Source organism: Alosa alosa, chromosome 7 (genome assembly GCF_017589495.1).
Source record: "Alosa alosa isolate M-15738 ecotype Scorff River chromosome 7, AALO_Geno_1.1, whole genome shotgun sequence".
Classification (NCBI taxonomy): Eukaryota; Metazoa; Chordata; class Actinopteri; order Clupeiformes; family Clupeidae; genus Alosa; species Alosa alosa.
The window spans coordinates 14,597,827-14,619,380 of record NC_063195.1 but is presented as its reverse complement, the minus strand read 5'-3'; the positions used below and the strand labels follow the sequence as shown (position 1 = coordinate 14,619,380).

General features: G+C 40.4%; 2 protein-coding genes across 2 annotated transcripts; both read right to left on the bottom strand.

Annotated features, from left to right (window-relative positions):
• Positions 1–6,223: 6,223 nt before the first annotated feature.
• LOC125298259 (polymeric immunoglobulin receptor-like) lies at positions 6,224–16,940 on the bottom strand. Its single transcript, XM_048248962.1, has 7 exons — positions 16,814–16,940; positions 13,099–13,422; positions 12,457–12,774; positions 12,262–12,333; positions 11,326–11,424; positions 6,665–6,702; positions 6,224–6,544 (listed from the first exon to the last, which is right to left on the bottom strand). The coding sequence occupies exons 1-7, from the start codon at positions 16,938–16,940 to the stop codon at positions 6,224–6,226; spliced, it is 1,299 nt and encodes a 432-aa protein (XP_048104919.1).
• A 62-nt stretch (positions 16,941–17,002) lies between these two features.
• Positions 17,003–21,243, bottom strand: LOC125298372. The gene is made up of 6 exons (XM_048249073.1): positions 21,053–21,243; positions 19,736–20,056; positions 19,549–19,620; positions 18,616–18,714; positions 17,691–17,728; positions 17,003–17,550 (listed from the first exon to the last, which is right to left on the bottom strand). Exons 2-6 carry the CDS (start codon positions 19,902–19,904, stop codon positions 17,230–17,232), a joined length of 699 nt encoding a protein of 232 aa, XP_048105030.1. The 5' UTR covers positions 19,905–20,056; positions 21,053–21,243; the 3' UTR covers positions 17,003–17,229.
• Between the last annotated feature and the right edge of the window lie 311 nt (positions 21,244–21,554).

Here is a 21,554-nt window from a genome sequence, read left to right as displayed (position 1 = left end):
TGAGCTCATCCCGATTCCTCCTACATCTGGTGAGCTCCGGCCTTTGCTGGACAGGTGGCGACTTCGATGACCATCACCACCACAGTACAGGCACAAGTTGGAGGTGATGCGTCGCTGGCTCTGCAGGGGTTAGGGAGGCGGCCGATCTCCATCGGTTCAGACTGGTCCGGCTGGCTAGACGGTGTGGCAGGTGCGACAGAAGGGCAGTTGGGACACTCCGTGTGCTGGTGGATGGACTCTGGCGCCTCTCTCACGACGGCGGACCTGGATCCCTGCGGGTCGGCGGACAGCCAGAGCAATGGCTTCATCAAGAGTGGGGGTTGATCATGGGAAACCAGCTCGCCCTTTATGTAGTCCGGCCAGGCTGTGGAGGAAGGCATCCACCAATGCTTCCATGTTCCAGGAGCTCCGACTTGCCACAGTTCGGAAGTCAATGGAGTAATCCGCAACAGTCCTTCTGCCTTGGCTAATACTCATCAGGGTCCGAGATGCCTCGGCTGTGGTGGATTCCAAATCGAATACCTTGAGCATCTCCTCTGCGAATAGGTTGAAGGTTGCACATGCTGGGGTCTGGCGCCGAACTCCGCCGTTCCCAGAGTCGAGCTCGGCCCGCCAGGTGAGTGATCACGTAAACCCCGCCCCTTCAGTGGCAAAAGTCCTGGGTTGCAGGGTAAACTGGACACGGCAGCTCGTCAGGAACGCCTGCACCTGGGTTGGGTCGCCGCTGAACCGCTCTGGATTCCCGATCCTGGGTTCTGGGGTCCGGCAGCCACGGCAGCAGTGGACTGGGCAGGAGACTCGGTGCTGGGCGGTGAGCAGGCTGGCTGGGGCTGGGCCGGTGGGAGCAGGCAGAGGAGAAAGGTTGGTGAGAAGTTGAATGATCATTGCAAGTTGTTGCTGTTGCTGCTGGAACTGCTGAAGCTGTTGGTAGGCGGCTTGAAGTAGGGAGGCAATGTCAGCAGTGTTGCGGTTTGCCTCTCTCTCTGTCTCTTCCAGGCGTTGCATGGCGGTGGGTGGTTCTGGTTGGCCGGTTTCCATGTTGGTTCGACCCGGCGCTGGGTCCATGTTTGGTCAGATCGCACTGTCAGACACCAAACAGGATGAGGACCACAAAAGCGTCCCGTTAGAAAGTTTATTTAAGGGTTGGGGGTTACAGGGGTTTCAGGGGTTCCGGGAGTTCCAAGAGTCTGCGTGTGTGTTCCCCAATAGCCCGAGCAGCAATGGCAGGAGCTGGATGATCCGGGAAGTCCTGGGGTAAAACACACACACAACAGCAATTGAAACGAAGCAGCAGTACAGTCAAGGGCTAGGCTGTATTCAGAAGAGAGACGGAAGGCAGGTCAAGATTACCGGGCTGGAGATCAAAGAAGTAGTCGAGCGGGTCTGGGTTCACAGGCAGGCAAAGAGTCAGAGTCGTTTTCCAAGACAGGCAGGTAACTGGTGCGGGTTTGCAGACGATCTGACAAGTGTGGACTGAAAAGCAAGGCTTTAAATACAGGGCATGATGAGTGGTGAATGCAGTGCAGCTGGTAGGTAAACGAGGGTGAGGCAGAGCAGAGCAGGAACAGGTGGAGGTCATCAGACTTCAATCAGCGCGTGTTACCAGGCAGAGAGAGAGCTCATGACACAAGGCCTGTTGTCTGTTATCAAAGCCACACAGCTCCATCTAGTGACACAACTATATAATTACTCGCATGGCCTTATATTATTGTAATATAACTATATATTTGGATCTAAATATATCTGGCAACTGTTCGCTCCGATTTGTTGCCGTTTTATTGAAAGAAAGCATATTTAAAAAACACTAAAGTCCAATCAACCTTCCCCTCATAAGTGTGTGTGTGTGTGTGTGTGTGTGTGTGTGTGAATACATTTTTATTCCCTGACTAAAACTGTTATCAAACAATGTAAATGTAAAAGTAAAGCACAACTGCATAGTTGAATAAAAAATATTTTTTTTTCCAGATAAATACAAAGTGAAACTGAAAGTGAAAAAAAACAATATTGTAGTATACCATCTATGACATATAACAATATTGTAGTATACCATCTATGACATATAACAATGTTGTAGTATACCATCTATGACATATAACAATATTGTAGTATACCATCTATGACATATAACAATATTGTAGTATACCATCTATGACATATAACAATATTGTAGTATACCATCTATGACATATAACAATATTGTAGTATACCATCTATGACATATAACAATGTTGTAGTATACCATCTATGACATATAACAATGTTGTAGTATACCATCTATGACATATAACAATGTTGTAGTATACCATCTATGACATATAACAATGTTGTAGTATACCATCTATGACATATAACAATATTGTAGTATACCATCTATGACATATAACAATATTGTAGTATACCATCTATGACATATAACAATATTGTAGTATACCATCTATGACATATAACAATATTGTAGTATACCATCTATGACATATAACAATGAAATGATTTGATATTGATCATTAACTAATCAAGTGTGTGCATCCATTTGAGCATGACAAAAGCTTATTCATGAAACACTCCAATCTACCTTGCCCTCATAAGTGTATGTGTGTGTGTGTGTGTGTGTGTGTGTGTGTGTACGTGTGCGTGTGTGTGTGTGAATAAACTCTGACTAAAATAAAATACTTTGTCATCAAACAATGTAAATGTAAATGCAAAAGTAAAGCACAACTGCATCACTGAATAAAAAAGTATTTATTTTTCCAGATAAATACAAAGTGAAACTCTGAATCAAATGCAAACAAATAAAGCTGCTACCAGAATGGCTAGTCAGAGGTTTATCTTATTTCACTGTCAACACACCAACCAAAATTACAATATTGTATTATACCATCTGACTACACATAATAATGAAATGACAGAAGACAAAAAAAACTAAAACTCTAACTAAACACTTACAACTCTAAATTCAACCAGTGTAATTATCTAAACTAACAGAGACGAGTGGATTCAAGTAGGCCATGCAGCTTATTCCTTAATCCTGCCCTGTAAACCAACAGAGATGCCAAATAAAGTCAGTTTCCCATAATACCCACCTGCAAGGTCTGCCAGTACCCCTGTACAAAACCCCACTATCAAACAATCACTAATAATGATCTTAATGAATCTTTCTGCTCTTAGATTCCTGTCAATCACAGCAAGCCAACTGTGTGATTTAAAGTGTGTTATGACAGCAAGTGCAAGACAGAATACCAAACAAGGACATGTTCTGCCTGCTCGAGTGGCGTATAAAAAGAGAGCAGCCCCTTGTTCAGGGTTCTTTGTTCTTCTTTTTCCTTTTCATTTTTCGTCGGGTCGAGCCACAGAGACTTAGACACATTTTTCTTTCTTTGTATTCTTTTTATTTGTATTTAATAAAAGTCAAAATCCTAACCTTTGGTTAGAGGTTTGTAAAAAGACCGCCTAGCGTTTTCTCATATTTTTCTGGCTCCTGTGTTGCTGAGAACCCCGGACGCCTTGCAACAGTATAGTATAGTATAGTATAGTATAGTATAGTATAGTATAGTATAGTATAGTATAGTATAGTAGTATAGTATAGTATAGTATAGTATAGTTGGGCAGCCGTGGCCCACTGTTTAGCACTCTGGACTTGTAACCGGAGGGTTGCCGGTTCGAGCCCCAACCAATGAGCCGCGGCTGAAGTTCCCTTGAGCAAGGCACCTAACCCCTCACTGCTCCCCAAGCGCCGCCGTTGTAGCAGGCAGCTCACTGCGCCGGGATTAGTGTGTGCTTCACCTCACTGTGTGTTCACTGTGTGCTGTTTGTGTTTCACTAATTCACCGATTGGGTTAAATGCAGAAACCAAATTTCCCTCACGGGATCAAAAAAGTATATATACTATACTAGCTCTAAAAATGCATCTCCATATCAAATACACATTATATCATTTTAGTTCTAAATTGATGATCAAGCAGTATTGGTGTTGTTGCGTTTTGTGTCCACTCTGGTGTCTACGGGGCTCCCGTAACACAGTAGAGATCGCTACTCCTGTAAGTGTGGGTGCGCTTGTCTTCGGACTGTGAGGATTTCACAGGGTAAAAGAGGAGGTATGCGTTTTGTGACTACTCTGGTGTCTAAAGGGATTCCCTTTAACACACTTGAAATCGCTACTGTGTGTTCGTCTTCGGATTGTGATAATATCACACGGTAAAAGAGGAAGTATCTTTCAGTGTGTGTGTCTGATGCGAGGGCCCCTTTTTAACAGGTTTAGGATGTACGAGAGGGTTGACTTGATTGAGAGACTCTCTGTATCTGAATCAAATTCCCTAATTTGGGGTTTGGGGGCTAAGGAGGGTGGACCACTTCAGAGTCCCTCTTTATCTCTTAGTCACTGTTCCCTATTCCCTTGACTCATTAACTTCACTAAAAGAGGAAGAAATTCAAAGCTTTATTTGCAAGAATTGTTTGTTATCAAAATCTGAGAGAGGGTTAAAAACTCGCTACAGACGTTTGTCTGCCCGTCCGGATCTGAGAGAAAATCAACTACCCTATTATTTGAGGATTCTTGTCAAAAATTAAATCTCTTTAATGACAGTTCTTGTAACGGATCTATAACAATTTGTCAATTTCAAATGTGAGCGCTCATTCAATGTCTATGTGCGTCTGCGCAAGTGAAACTGAACCTAATCATAAAGACACCTTTCTCAGCAACTTTTCTGTTCAATCAGAAGAACGGCATTACGATCCACCCGACGTTTCCCCGGTCTACCCCGTTAAACTTCAGGCTCTCGTGTTTTGCTGAATGATATACTCAGCAGATCACCCTAGTAGATAACCAGAATTACAGTCTCTAGAATTGTAGGTCAGAATGTAAACTGGGCCACAGATGGTAAGCACAACTGCATTAGCTTAAAACTATCTAGTCGAATATAGCCTAACCTAAAACTAGCTTAATTAAAATGCCACAGCCCATACTATTTTTTTTAGAATATAGATATTAAGAGAATAAATCATTATGCAAATACTTTTACTTTTAATACTTAAAGTACATTTAAAAGCAGGTACTTTTTACTTCTACTTAAGTAGGGTTGTCATTGTGGTACTTTTACTTTTACTAAAGTAAATATTTCTCTGTGTATTTGTACTTTTACTTAAGTACTGAGATTCAGTACTTCCTCCACCACTGGTGATGTGCATTTAGACCCCAACAGATCCTAGACCCTAAGTTTCACAAACAATTTTTCACAACAAATACTTTTGCTTACAAAGCCTATTCTATTTTTTGTCTGCCCGGGAGCATAGGACTGTCCTTCCTAAATGCCTGGCGGAGTTCACTACTCCTGTGTGTTCAGTGCGTGCACAGTATATTTTTTGCCCATATACAGTGACTTAGAAAGTAGCCCTCAAACGGACGACTACTTACCCTGAGCGAAGTAAGTCTTTAGGACGTGGCCCCTGTTGCAAGGCGTCCGGGGTTCTCAGCAACACAGGAGAGGCAGAAAAATATGAGAAAACGCTAGGCGGTCTTTTTACAAACCTCTAACCAAAGGTTAGGATTTTGACTTTTATTAAATACAAATAAAAAGAATACAAAGAAAGAAAAATGTGTCTAAGTCTCTGTGGCTCGACCCGACGAAAAATGAAAAGGAAAAAGAAGAACAAAGAACCCTGAACAAGGGGCTGCTCTCTTTTTATACGCCACTCGAGCAGGCAGAACATGTCCTTGTTTGGTATTCTGGCTTGCACTTGCTGTCATAACACACTTTAAATCTAACACAACCTTTTTATATCTAAGGAAACACATTTTCTGAAAATATTCCTTAAGTCTGCGCAAAACACTTTAAGTTTTATAAGCAAACTTTCTTTTATGTTTAAGAAAAACACTCTCTAAATTTAAGCAAAATCACAACAGGTTATTCTAGCAGAAACAATTTATGCTTTTAATTAAGAAAACATACTTCAATTCACTTCAAGTTTCTAAGTTTTTAAACATTATAAGTCTAACTTGTTTCACACTGGTTGTCTATCATTATCTTGCAGCATTTGCACATTTTTATTTGTTTTAGAGCAAGCTGGATTTAAGCAGTTGTATGACTAAAAATATTTTAATTGTAAATGATGAGACATTCCACGTTTTCACTCTTCTAGTTGCATATTTCTACAGTGTGATTTTAAAAAGTAGGTCTATAGCAAGTTACTTTGTAGGATGATTGATAGAAGAGTATTCACAGGTGTCCTGCTATATACTGAAGGTGACGTCAGCCTCTGCTGCTGCCTCCTGGTTCTTGTGGAAGTTCACAGTGGAGTAGATGGGCCCATCAGAGGGGTTTGTGGGTAATTGGACAGTGGAGTAGGTGGGCCCATCAGAGGGGTTTGTGGGTAATTGGACAGTGGAGTAGGTGGGCTCATCAGAGGGGTTTGTGGGTAATTGGACAGTGGAGTAAGTGGGCCCATCAGAGGGCTTTGCGGGTAATTGAGCATTTGCAAACACAATAGCCTCTGGGTTCATGGGATGGCTAATATGCTTCACTTCTTCATAAACACAATCCACTGGGCGATCCTGGCAGAATGGAAAGAATACAAAGAATCGAAGGTTTAACAAATGCAAATGATGAAGGCTTTAGCAGTTTTTGTTTGTTATTTGTCATGTTTGTGGTTTGATGTGTTTTTTTTCACCCACCTGTCTGGCACTGCTGTTGACTGATGTGGAGGCCAAACCTGAGGTAGATAAAAAGTGACATTTATAATGTTGAGAAGTTCATCCATGACAAAGTCAAAATGGTTTGTTCTGTTAGTAAAATACTTATTCTGCACCATATCAACATTATGGACACTATGACATTCTTTGGAATACTTCACACCTTGTGACCGAGTACACAAGTTACTGGTCTGATACATGCTGTGAGAACAAACAAAATGTATTTGGGGCATTTAACTGTGACTGTGGGAGATTGCTTCTCTCATCTACTGGATGTAAAGGCACTAATATGTCCACTTGATCTAAATCATCGTGTTCATCATGGTGGGAAACACAAGACCTGGCCAACAGATGCAGTTCCATTTTCAGACAGATGGGGGCATCAAAACAGTGAATCTTTGAATCCAGTGAATCAAAGAAAGGGGAACTTTTTTACTACAAGGTGTTTTTTCATCTAAATGATAATAAGCAAAGGTGAAATCATTACATGACATAATTCAGTGTAGACTCTCATCACATGACTCACAGATGGATAATTATGACCGCCGCGCAGCGATGGCGGTGGTCATATAGGTTTAGTCAGATTTTTTTTTTTTTTTTCTTGAAAAGGTGTTGTAATCGCAGGTATCTGTGACGAAATTGGAAGTGTAGGATGCATGCTAAGTTTCGTGGAATTCCGCTCATGAGGGGCCACACAATAAATTAATTTATGTTACTATACAGGGTGTCCGCGGGGTTGTAAAAAGTATTAAAAGGTAGTAAATGAAATTAGCCAAATTTAAGGCTTTTTAAAAGTATTAAAAAGTAATAAACGTCATCTGATGAGGTATTACATTTTCGAACCACTAACTATAATGTTTTCCATTTGTGTTAAGTGCAGGCCTATCTCCTAAAATTCGTGTGAATTTATTTATATTATATTAATTATATGTGCGAGTAGGACCTGAGCGATATGTCAGTGTGCGTTCGCGGTAAAAACTTTTAGCGTCCCCTCAAACTCTATGCTCAAACTGGATATACGTCTTGCTTACTGCCTAAACTTGTTGCCAAAAGTTCGCTACCATTGACGATGTCATGGGAAATTAAATTTTTTCTGACATTTGGTTAGAGGACTCGAGATTCAAAGACTGGCTTAGGCTAGTTGGTAATAGCCAAGAGGCGTATTACCACGTCTGTAAAAAGGCAATAAATGCCCCTGGATGGGAGTGAATGCCGTCAGGTCACATATTGAGTCTACCAGAGCTGTTTTTCTACCACTCTGGAGTCTACTAGCCAGCCAAGAAGAATGGGCGGACGTAATCAGAGGTGGAAGAGTCGACTGCCTGGCTCATCGGCCACGTAGGGCTACTGTCTCCACATAAATATGCGTCATTGAAGCTATCAGTAGGTCTACGCTACCAGCTGTCATTGTCATCCAAAAAAGTAATCATTTGCGCCATCGCGTTTTCAATGACACAGGCTGTAAGAGCAGCAGACATAGCCTAAACTAGGCCTACATACAGTATTACAATAACCCATTTTCAAATTAAAAGTCCCCATAAAGGCAGAAGGCCTTTTCATTCAAACAAATATATAATTAAATAAAAGGGGGGAAAAACAAGAATATAACATGTAAACATATGCACATGTTATAAGGGGTTATTTGCAATGAGCTACCCCTACCTTGACTACAGAATAGAGGTTAAATATAGGCCTGACAGTGTTGCTTTGTTTAGGCTATAAGATAAGGTTTAGGCTATAAGATTTAACATTTTATACCCTCAGTAAATGTCATGTTAAGGTTAGTTTAACAGGTGTTACCTTTACATTATTCAAAGCTTGCTCAGGAGCTATAGGGTTACTCCCTTGATGTAGTATGTGATGAGATCAAAGTCCCAATAGACTTGCAATTAGTTGAATATAAGAACCTGTATAGGTTTGTATAGGCTGTATAGTAATATGCTATCAATATATTATAATATAATATATTTTAAGTCAATTTGTCAATTAGTTTCCACAAAATTCCCCAGAAGTCCCCATTTAAGGGGTTATTTTTCAAAATCTTCGTCACAGGGAGCATGCAGGCCCAAAAGTATTTTATCACATGGGGCCCACATTCTCCAGCAGCACCCAATTAATAATTAGTATTTTTGTAAAATGTGACAGCCTATTTTTGAATGTGATAGCTTATTATATGAGACAGCAAGGGTGTATGTGTGTGTGTACTGCGTATGGTCGTGGGTCTTTTTAGAAGAAAGTCCAGTTTACTTTTTCTTATTTTCATTTGTCATTTTGTCTTGATTGAGATAGAATGATCGTGAAAGAAAGAGTGTAGTGCTGGAGAAGTGGTGTGTGCTCTTCCTACACATAACAATGAAATAACTTTTTTATCTTAGGTTAGGATTAAATAACAAATAATTGTGTATAGGCCAGTGTTTTTATTGAAGCAAAAAAGGAACAAAGTATCCAGTGTAATAATAGATACTTGATTTGAATTGTAAGCATTGCTACACTTTCTTATTCAGAAAGTCACAATCTGTTATTTTATAATTAGTCACCCCCAACACTGAATTTCGAAAGGTTGCCGCTAGTTGCAGCTCGAAGTCGTGTTGGTATTAAACAATATTGTGAAGGTATTTAAAAAGGTATTAAAAGGTATTAAATTCAACTTAAGAATTTCTGTATATACCCTGCTATACACCAACTGGCCTGTAGGTGGCCGGAGACAGTTTTCTGTGAATATCTCGAGAACCGTAGGGCCTAGGAGGTCCACCTTTTTTTTGTATGTTGGTCTTAAGGGGGCATGTCAACCCATCCCATTACCACTTATTTCATGTATAGCGCCACCTAGTTAAAAATTAAAAAGCAAAAAATTAGGTGTTTTCATCACAATATCTCTGGCTGACATGGTCAAAACTGCACAAAATTGAAAGGATAGGATCATTATGACACCCTCCGAATGCATGCCAAGTTTTGTGAACTTTCGTTCATGGGGGGCCTTACAATAAAATAATTTATGTGTACATTTAGTGACCGTACACCAACAAGGATTCCCGGGACACTGAAAGACCGGGGTACACGAAACTTGGTGGGCATGTAACCCCACATGGATAGCATGGAACCATCGTTTTTCGTTTTGATCTGTAGACCCCCCGCTGGACTGGACCCCCCGAAAGGAGGGTAGGGCAGACACAGTTTTCTGTGAATATCTTGAGAACCGTAGGGCCTAGGATGATCAATTTTTTCCGCATGTTTGCCTCCAGGGGTCATCTTAACCCATTCCATGTGCACACATGTGCATAAACAGATACACACACACATACATTCACAGTAATCAACTAAATGACACATACTCACACAGTAGACATATGTACGCATGCATGCACATGCACAAACACAGGCACATACGCAGGCACACACACAAGCACGCACACACACACACACACCCACACCCACATACATAAACATAAACATGTACACGCACACATGCACACAAGAATTTCTCAGAACTATGAACAGGCAAGATGGGGGTGGGGTTGTATAAAATTAATTTTACATGTGAAATCTATGAACTAATCATGTTTTGGTACTTGTTGTCTAGCAGATACCAGTGAGAATTAAGTGTGGATAATGCAATTTAGTGAGACAGTTAGAATCATATAAGCCTTTCAGCGTGATTTATTTTTGTGGAAAAAATGTGCTGGACTGGGCGGCGGTCATATTTTGTACCGCTATGCGGTACATCTAGTTTATGTGTACATTTAGTGGCCGTACACCAACAGAGTTTTCTGTGAATATCTTGAGAACTGTAGGGCTTATAGGATGACCAATTTTTTGCGTATGTTTGCCTCCAGGGGTCATGTTAACCCATTCCATATGCACACATGTGCATAAACAGATACACACGCACACACATACATTCACAGTAATCATACGTATGACACATACTCACACAGTATACACATGCACACACACAGGCACATACGCAGGCGCACACACACAAGCACGCACACACAAACACACACACATACACACACACACACACACACCCACACACACATAAACATAAACATGTACACGCACACATGCACACAATTCAAGAATTTCTCAGAATTATGAACAGGCAAGATGGGGGTGGGGTTGTATAAAATTAATTTTACATGTGAAATCTATGTTTATATATTGCAATTTAGTGAGACAGTTAGAATCATATACTTTCAGCGTGATTTATTTTTGTGGAAAAAATGTGCTGAACTGGGCGGCGGTCATATTTTGTACCGCTCTGCGGTACATCTAGTTAGTGTTCTCTTTAGTACCAAGTGACAAGTGGAAAAGCGGCAACCCTTGTAGTTTTGCACACATCTCTACACTAAATAATGATGTCATGGTTAGTGGGAAGTGTGCAAAACAGGATCTTACTGCAGGCCTCAGACACCTCAGACTGTGTCAGATGGTGAGAAAACTGTCAGAGGAATGTGATGATAATGGAAATATCTTCCCAATTTTATAAGTTGCAGAAGAGGAAGATTGTGAGTCTAACAGTAAACAGGGAAGTTGACAAAGCTGCGTAGTAATGCTGACTGATGGTTCTGATAAGTTGACTTATGCACCACAACTGTGCAGATGTGTTTGACTATATAACTCACACACAGACACAGACCAACCTTGTGTCCTCGTTCTCCTGTGTTTGATGCATATGAGGACAGCAATCCCAAGCACCAGCACTGCTATGGCCAGACACACGGTCAACATGACAGGAGGACCTGAGGGAACACATGAATGGGGTGTTAAGGTACTTAAAGACAATGACCAGCTAATGTCCACTTTATAAAGTTGACTGCAGCAGTTGACAGTATTTAGAATGTTCAGAAAACCAACTTCAGTCACACTGCCCAGACAGTAACCCCTCATTTGGTTTCAGAATGCGTCTTGGGTGATCAGGTCACAAGTGGTCTGCTGAGACACATCGCTGTTTATACACGTACCCAAGGTGTACAGACAGAGATGTTGCTGACCACTTGTGTTTAGATTCCTTTCATCACAACTCCCATTGTCCAAAAAGCACATAACTCATTAGCGTTTTCATTGAAAAAGATATGCAGTTAAATGTGATGTGAGATGATGAGACGTGAGTAATTGGATCACAATGCATTTTGGTGGTTGTTTATTAGAACTGATCATTTTGATCACCCAAGACACATTTAAAAAATTTAAATAGAGATAAAATTCTGAATGTCAAACAAAATCCCATCTGACAAACACAGACGGATGCTGCACACTGATCAAACTGGTGTTGTTGGTTGGAGCTGGTTGGTACTGGGCAGGGCAGTGTCCAAACACGCTTAAGCATGACAAAAGCCCCTCAATCACGAGGTCTGACCATGCAATGTGTGTCAGGAGTCAGCAACTTACAGAATATTTCACACAGATATTTTATCAGTGGAAGTTGTCGATGTTGATGGCAGTATTGCAGTTGTTGCATGAAAAACATCTGATCATGTTGTTGTTTTTGTTTATCATGATGATGATGATGATGATGATGATGAAGGATTCAGTAAATAATGTATCAGAATGATAAAATAAGTAAAATAAATCCTCACCAGCATAGTCAGATTTCTTATCAGTGGAAGTTGTCGATGCTAATGGCAGCATTGTTGTTGCTTGATGAACATCTGATTACGTTTTTGTTGTTGTTGATGATGATCATCATAATGATGATGAAAAAATATAACATGTTACTGATGAAGTTGAATAGGTGAGATATGATGGATGTGTATAATGAAGTTGGAACTCACCTGTCTCTACCTCCACCTTCACTGCAGTGGTGTTGTATCCTACATTATCACTCCATTCCACACACCAGTATATCCCAGCATCCTCTGCTCTCAGATCAGTGATGGTCACAGTGAAGACTCCAGATGTTGGCTCGTCTCTCAGAGAGAATCTGTCTTCTACTGTCATGTCTGTTTGAACTTTGACCCCAGTATTTAAACATTCTGACGGTGATGGTCCTTTGCAGAAATATTTCCTGTTCTCATCTCTTCCAGTCTCCTTCCTGTGATACTTGCAGGTGATGGAGACAGATTTGCCCTTATATCCAATGATATTCTCCACTATCAGTCAAGACAAATGTGTCACAATGGAATTATCAACTGCATAGTCGTGTTAACATACTCTCAGTCACTCTATAAACGAAGTATGTAACTAAGTACTTAGTAACTAGGAGCACTAAATATGTCAAAACCAATATTTTTCAATACACTTCTATGCTTTAGCCAATATCTGCAACTCATATGGATATTGTGCCTTTTTCTGTTTACTCCATACTTCCCATTCACCAACATATCCAGTGAAATTCAAAATAAATGTGCCAATTGTAAATACTTTCAATTACTTTGTAAAGGCAATATGAAAAAGTAATCTGTTTTAATACTTACATTGTTTAACCAACACCTGAAGCTCATTACGGATATCAGAAATGTTTCTCTTAACTCCACACTCATACTTCCCAGAATCCTCAGCGTTGAGTCCAGTGATGGTCACAGTGAAGACTCTTGCAGTGGTGTCATGATACAGAGAGAATCTCCCTTCTGTAGCTTGTGTCTGGGACCGGTTGGTCTGAATGAGAGTCTTTGATTCACTATGGTGAGGGGATCCCACTCTATTCAAATACTTTTCATTCTCCTCATATATTCTCTCATAAGGGCATCGGACCCTCAGTTCTCCTCCTTCATATCCAATCAGAGGAGTCACATGCAGCACTGGGGAGGAAGTAGAGAGTGGAGACGGAGAGAGATGATGAAGCACAGACACAACAGACATTGATGTAAACAACAAACAACACAGATGGAGAGAGATGATGAAGCACAGACACAACAGACACTGATGTAAACAACAAACAACACAGATGGAGAGAGACGATGAAGCACAGACACAACAGACACTGATGTAAACAACAAACAACACAGATGGAGAGATTCTAAGGGCCCAGCACTGACAGGGGGCCCCAGACAGCAGCCCCCTCCCTGATAATACTATATAATACTAGCCCCTCCCCCCTGATAATACTGCATTATTGGGACCCCCAGCAGCACCCAGACACATAATGCAAGTAAGCATTGAGTACCCAACTTTGTGACACTGCCCAGAGGGCAGATTAATGCTAATTGACAAAGTAGTCAATTTTGCATTTGCATTGCACCAAATTAGAAGTATATTTACTCTCTAAAATAAATTTGCTCATCAGTTGTTCTATAAAATACACATACCAAAAAAGCCACAATAAAGAGTAATGAGAAAAAAATAAACATCATAAACAACAATGTAACAAATATAGCCGCAAGCGGCAATGGCGGGCCCGAGCACCTGCGGGCCGCAACCCGTGACATGTCAGAATCCAACAAAGCACCGATGTGGTGCGTTTGTGAAATGTACATGTTTGAGGCGTGTGCTATTTGTTTTTGTATTTTATTTTCTGCCACATTTACTTGCTTGGCCAGGTGGGGGCGCAATGCAAGGCAGGCCCGTTGGGTGTCATCATAATCATTATATATATTAACCTGAGAAATTTCAGATCATTCATTTTATAGTTTTTTCTGAATGCTAAACGCAACTGTGATTCTTATAGCACAATTTCTTAAACTATTAATACTTATAGCAAAACCATTCACTGAGTTCGCAAAACTAAAAGCACAAACACTGCTTTGCACTCAGTTTGCAATTTTGTAACACACACTTTGCACAACTGTAGGCACAATTCACAGCACTTACACTATTTTGCCAACTCTCTGGCACACTTTCTCATGTGAAAACTGTTTTAGATAATTAGTTCACTTTGCAATCAGCCTAAGCACTATAAATAAGCCACAGGTAATGTACAATGGGTACAATGGAGGGAACAGGAAGAGTGAGAAGAGAAAAAAAAATAGCCCTTTTACAGCAAAAAAAAAAACAGTCTACATGTGGGGATATTGTCATGTCAGGCCTGGATACGTCATTCCAGAATATATTTTTCCCGGTGCCTTGGACTAGGACATTGCATGTGATGTAGACGGAATTTGGAGAGAGACGACCCGATGTAGACTGATTTGTTTTGTCTCAGTGAAATTGCTATTTTGTGTTTTGACTTGTGTTTGTTTTGATGTGTGTAAATAAACACCAATACTTACAGTAAAGTTTGGATCCCTGTATGTTTACAGAACTATGACAAAAGTATGACCTCAAACTGACATAGTCTACCTTGTGCACAGAGAAAGCAAAAGCCAGATGTGTTTTTTATTCGGACCATCAGTGTGTAATTGGCACATTGTGTGCTTATCATTACAGACATCCTCAGACTAAAGTGTCAGACTCAGAAAAACATCTGTCATCTTCAGACAAAACTGCCTCAGCGTCAGGAAAACCTCTGTCATCTTCAGACAAAACTGCCTCAGCGTCAGAAAAATGTCTTATGTGGTCCAGGTGGTGGTAAAATGTTTAACCCACTTTTCCATAGCTCATTGAACGTACCGTAGTCCAGTGTTTCTCAAAGTGTGGTCCGGGGACCACTGGTGGTCCGCAAGCTAGCCCAAGTGGTCCGTGAGCAGACGTGGTAAAATATAATATAGATGAGTTGTTTGCAATATTGAACCAACTTGTATGTAAATCCAAACATTTCTGCAACACTGCCTATGTAAGGCATGCCAGTTTAAATCATATAAATTCTCTGACACAATAAGCAAGGTGCAAAGACAATCAGTGAGCCTATTGTGTAATTTACTGTTGAAGTATGTTTTTTTTTTTTAGCTAGGTGGTCCGTGAGGCTATTTTTATTGATTAAGTGGTCCTTGGTCTGAAAAAAGTTTGAGAAACACTGCCGTAGTCCTACGAAAAACAAATTATTTTGCTGTAGGTAGTACGTAGCTTACTCCGGTATGTGCCTTACAGCAGCTGCTAATGTTACTAGCTAAGTGAGATTAGCTAAGTTACATACATCGATTTCCTACAATGTGTATACCATTGGATCACTTTCTACCTTTACTTATAATTTCTACATCTAACCACGCACCAAATATAACATGCCAGTGTCAGAATAAATGTAAAATATTAAACTCACCGTTCTGTATCCGTCGTCTTCTTCTGTCCCCGCAATAACTTTTCATTTGAGACTTTTTTGTCTGACTGTTTTTTCTGACAGCGTTTTTTCTGAGACCTGATTTTCTGAGACCTTACTCCACTTTTTCTGACAGCATTTTTTCTGAGACCTGACTCCACTTTTTCTGATAGCATTTTTTCTGAGACCTGACTCCACTTTTTCTGACAGCGTTTTTTCTGAGACCTCTTAGAGATGTTTTTCTGAGGCTGTTTGGTTTGAAGCAGTTTTATCTGAGGATGACAGAGGTTTTTCTTACACTGAGGCAGTTTCGTCTGAAGATGACAGATGTTTTTCTGAGTCTGACACCTGAGTCTGAGGATGTCCTAGAACCATGATGTGCCAACTTGCTCTTTAAAGTTGTGTTTAGTCAAAATCCTTTGGCAGCTGGCTGCCTTACATTTTTTTATCAAACCATGGTTGATACTTTGTTCATTTTTGTAAGGGATTTGGATTGATTATGTCAATTTATTTCAACATCACAATTTGAATGGACTGAACTTGCTAAATAAAGTAAAGTCAACAAAAAATACACATCTGTGTTAACTTAAAAGAGCAAGTCATCACATAATTTGGCCTAACTTACTCAAAATCCTTTCGCAGCTGGTTGCCCTTACATTTTTAAGTTGGCTTGACTAAAAATGTTTTACAGTGTGTGGCTGGTTGAAAGGTTAAAAATAAATTTCGGCTATTTAACAAAAAACCTGTATTTTAACCTGTCTTTCACCCAGCCAGCCACACTATTGCTTTGTTGAAATTGACACAAAATGTGTTGTCCCTGAGCACACACAGCAGATGCCATTTTAACACATCACTTTTTAGAATGAAGGTTTGTAAGCAAATATAACTCAAATAATCAAGAAAAAACATGGTAAACTAAAAAACACTCATATCATTGTGCTTTTGTGATTTCATCGGGCAAACTTCAATAAAATTCAGTTGACTCAGCAAGTAACACAAAAGTAAACAACAGAGAACACTGAAGTAGGCATGATGACATAATTATAGGCTGCAATACGTACCGAAGGATTTCACTCCAGTGAACTGATTCATTGGAGAGTAGACTCCACACCAGTACACAACTGCGTCCTCCTCAGTTAGCGCACTGATGCTCACAAACAATGATCTTTTCTCTCTGTCATAAGTCATAGCAAATCTGTAAATACAAAGTGAAACTCTGAATAGTGACACTGACTTTACAGCATGTCCATGTGTCTCTCTTTCTGCTCTTAGATTCCTGTCAATCACAGCAAGCCAACTATAGCTCTAAAAATGCATCTCCATATCAATTACACATTACTATTTTTCATTCTAGTTAGTATGAAGCTGCAACAAATAATATGTGGTACATAGCAATACAATAAAATAGGGATATCAGTTAAAGTAATTGATAGATCAAGCAGTATTGGTGTGATTTTAAAAGTAGGCCTATACCAAGTTACTTTGTAGGATGTTTGACAGAAGAGTATTCACAGGTGTCCTGCTCCATACTGAAGGTGATGTCTGCCTCTGCTGCTGCCTCCTGGTTCTTGTGGAAGCTCACAATGGAGTAGGTGGGCCCATCAGAGGGGTTTGTGGGTAAGTGGAGAGTGGAGTAGGTGGGCCCATCAGAGGGGTTTGTGGGTAATTGGAGAGTGGAGTAGGTGGGCCCATCAGAGGGGTTTGTGGGTAATTGAATATTTGCATACACAGTAGCCTCTGGGTTCATGGGGTGGCTAGTATCCTTCACTTCTTCATAAACACAATCCACTGGGCGATCCTGGCAGAATGAAAGAAAACAAAGAGAATCAAAGCAGAGATGATGAGAATGTTCAACATACAAATGATGAAGGCTTTAGATGTTTTTGTCTGTTATTTGTACATTTTGTGATTGTGATTGGTGTGTTTATTTTCACCCACCTGTCTGGAACTGCTGTTGACTGATGTGCAGGCCAAACCTGAGGTAGATAAAATAACATTTATAATGTTGAGCAGTTTATCCGTCAGAAACAAAGTCATTCAATACTTATTCTGCACCATATCAACACTATGGACACTGTTATCAGGTGATTGAACTACTATTCATTCATTCATTCATTCATTCATTTTAAACTTGGCATTCTTTGGGATAGCTCATACCTTGTGAACAAGTACACATATTACTGGTCTATCATGTGCTGTGTGAGAACAAACTAATTGTGTTTGGGACATTTAACTCACTGTATGTGAGAGTGTAAAGGCTCTAATATGTCCACTTGATCTAAATCACCGTGTTCACCATGGTGGGAAACAAGACCTGGCCTACAGATGCAGTTCCATTTTCAGACAGAGGGGGCTTTAAAACAGTGACTCTTTGAAGAGGTCAAAGAAAGGGAAACTTGGCAGTGCATCTTTTTTACTACAAGGTGTTTTTTCATCTAAATGATAATATGTGAAGCTCAAATCGTTACATGACATAATTCAGTGGTAGACTCACAAATGGATAATTTGTATTTTCTTTACAAAGTGACAGTTGTTTGGAAACACAGCAACGCTTGTAGTTTTGCACATATCTCTACATTAGATGATGATGTCATGGTTAGTGGTTGGTGCAAAACAGGATCTCACTGCAGGCCTCAGTCACCCCAGACTTTGTCAGATGGTGAGAAAACATGTCAGAGAAATGTGATGATAATTATAATGAAAATATCTACATCATTGTATTAGTGCGGAAGATGGTAACAGTAAACAGAGAAGTTGACAAAATGGCGTAGTAATGCTTGCTGATGGTTCTGATAAGTTGACTTATGCACCACAACTATGTAAGTGTCTTTGACTGTAGGTTATAACCTACACACAGACCAACCTTGTGTCCTCGTTCTCCTGTGTTTGATGCATATGAGGACAGCAATCCCAAGCACCAGCACTGCTATGGCCAGACACACGGTCAACATGACAGGAGGACCTGAGGGAACACATGAATGGGGTGTTAAGGTACTTAAAGACAATGACCAGCTAATGTCCACTTTATAAAGTTGACTGCAGCAGTTGACAGTATTTAGAATGTTCAGAAAACCAACTTCAGTTCCACACTGCCCAGACAGTAACACCTCATTTGGTTTCAGAATGCGTCTTGGGTGATCAGGTCACAAGTGGTCTGCTGAGACACATCGCTGTTTATACACGTACCCAAGGTGTACAGACAGAGATGGTGCTGACCACTTGTGTTTAGATTCCTTTCATCACAACTCCCATTGTCCAAAAAGCACATAACTCATTAGCGTTTTCATTGAAAAAGATATGCAGTTAAATGTGATGTGAGATGACGAGACGTGAGTAATTGGATCACAATGCATTTTGGTGGTTGTTTATTAGAACTGATCATTTTGATCACCCAAGACACATTTAAAAAATTTAAATAGAGATAAAATTCTGAATGTCAAACAAAATCCCATCTGACAAACACAGACGGATGCTGCACACTGATCAAACTGGTGTTGTTGGTTGGAGCTGGTTGGCACTGGGCAGGGCAGTGTCCAAACACGCTTAAGCATGACAAAAGCCCCTCAATCACGGTCTGACCATGCAATGTGTGTCAGGAGTCAGCAACTTACAGAATATTTCACACAGATATTTTATCAGTGGAAGTTGTCGATGTTGATGGCAGTATTGCAGTTGTTGCATGAAAAACATCTGATCATGTTGTTGTTTTTGTTTATCATGATGATGATGATGATGATGATGAAGGATTCAGTAAATAATGTATCAGAATGATAAAATAAGTAAAATAAATCCTCACCAGCATAGTCAGATTTCTTATCAGTGGAAGTTGTCGATGCTAATGGCAGCATTGTTGTTGCTTGATGAACATCTGATTACGTTTTTGTTGTTGTTGATGATCATCATCATAATGATGATGAACAAATATAACATCTTAATTGAATAGGTGAGATATGATGGCTGTGTATAATGAAGTTGGAACTAACCTGTCTCTACCTCCACCTTCACTGCAGTGGTGTTGATGTATCCTACATTATCACTCCATTCCGCACACCAGTATATCCCAGCATCCTCTGCTCTCAGATCAGTGATGGTCACAGTGAAGACTCCAGATGTTGGCTCGTCTCTCAGAGAGAATCTGTCTTCTACTGTCATGTCTGTTTGAACTTTGACCCCAGTATTTAAACATTCTGACGGTGATGGTCCTTTGCAGAAATATTTCCTGTTCTCATCTCTTCCAGTCTCCTTCCTGTGATACTTGCAGGTGATGGAGACAGATTTGCCCTTATATCCAATGATATTCTCCACTATCAGTCAAGACAAATGTGTCACAATGGAATTATTATCATCTGCATAGTCGTGTTAACATACTCTCAGTCACTTTCTAAACGAAGTATGTAACTAAGTACTTAGTAACTAGGAGCACTAAATATTAGTAATGGGGACGAGACCGCCTATGCCGAGTCCGAGTCAAGACCGAGTCTTTGAAGGGTCAAGACTGAGTCTGTTGGTTTTTAAATACAGTCGAGTCCGAGTCAAGACCGAGTCTTTGAGGAAGCAAGTCCAAGTCGAGACCGAGTCCTTTAGGAGTCGAGACCGAGTCGAGACCAAGACCATAAAAAAATTTCAGTTTTAATATTCATAATTTAATATCACCCCAGTTAATAATCAACAGTTAGGCCTACAGACTAAGCTAGATTGGGAATTGTTTAGAGGAGCAGTCTTAACGTCTTAATATGGACTATGCTGACCTACAGACACTCACCGGCAGCAGAGCCATAGAGATAAATAAACGGCTCTGACTGCAGTATCTTTGCATTGCACCATGGGATGTCATTTTCAAATAATGCCGGTCAACATTGCATTTTATTATTATTGTTGTTATGTGTTGTCTGTTTTTTTATATGAACATAAAAAATGCGTTGGTCTCGAGGACTCGGTCTGAAATTACGAGTCCTTCTCCTCCCACTGTGGTCCGAGACCGAGTCAAGACCGAGTCTTTGAAGGAACGAGTCCGAGACGAGACCGAGAAAGCAGAAATTGGTCTTGAGACCGGACTCGAGTCCGAGACCGGACTCGAGTACTACATCACTACTAAATATGTCAAAACCAATATTTTTCAATACACTTGTATGCTTTAGCCAATATCTGCAACTCATTTGGATATTGTGCCTTTTTCTGTTCACTCCATACTTCCCATTCACCAACATATCCAGTGAAATTCTAAATAAATGTGCCAATTGTAAATACTTTCAATTACTTTGTAAAGGCAATATGAAAAAGTAATCTGTTTTAATACTTACATTGTTTAACCAACACCTGAAGCTCATTACGGATATCAGAAATGTTTCTCTTAACTCCACACTCATACTTCCCAGAATCCTCAGCGTTGAGTCCAGTGATGGTCACAGTGAAGACTCTTGCAGTGGTGTCATGATACAGAGAGAATCTCCCTTCTGTAGCTTGTGTCTGGGACCGGTTGGTCTGAATGAGAGTCTTTGATTCACTATGGTGAGGTGATCCCACTCTATTCATTACTTTTCATTCTCCTCATATCTTCTCTCATAAGGGCATCGGACCCTCAGTTCTCCTCCTTCATATCCAATCAGAGGAGTCACATGCAGCACTGGGGAGGAAGTAGAGAGTGGAGATGGAGAGAGATGATGAAGCACAGACACAACAGACACTGATGTAAACAACAAACAACACAGATGGAGAGAGATGATGAAGCACAGACACAACAGACACTGATGTAAACAACAAACAACACAGATGGAGAGAGACGATGAAGCACAGACACAACAG

Bases quoted from the DNA above. Each gene is read 5' to 3' on its own strand.
- LOC125298372 (XM_048249073.1), bottom strand. From the start codon at position 19,904: ATGACAGTAGAAGACAGATTCTCTCTGAGAGACGAGCCAACATCTGGA. The intron at 18,715-19,548 runs GTGAGGATTTAT...GTGTTCCCTCAG, and splicing joins TAAGAAATCTGACTATGCTG to GTCCTCCTGTCATGTTGACC. The intron at 17,551-17,690 runs GTGGGTGAAAAT...TCATTCTGCCAG, and splicing joins TCAACAGCAGTTCCAGACAG to GATCGCCCAGTGGATTGTGT.
- LOC125298259 (XM_048248962.1), bottom strand. From the start codon at position 16,940: ATGACTTATGACAGAGAGAAAAGATCATTGTTTGTGAGCATCAGTGCG. The intron at 11,425-12,261 runs GTGAGGATTTAT...GTGTTCCCTCAG, and splicing joins TAAGAAATCTGACTATGCTG to GTCCTCCTGTCATGTTGACC. The intron at 6,703-11,325 runs GTTGGTCTGTGT...TATCTACCTCAG, and splicing joins CAGGAGAACGAGGACACAAG to GTTTGGCCTCCACATCAGTC.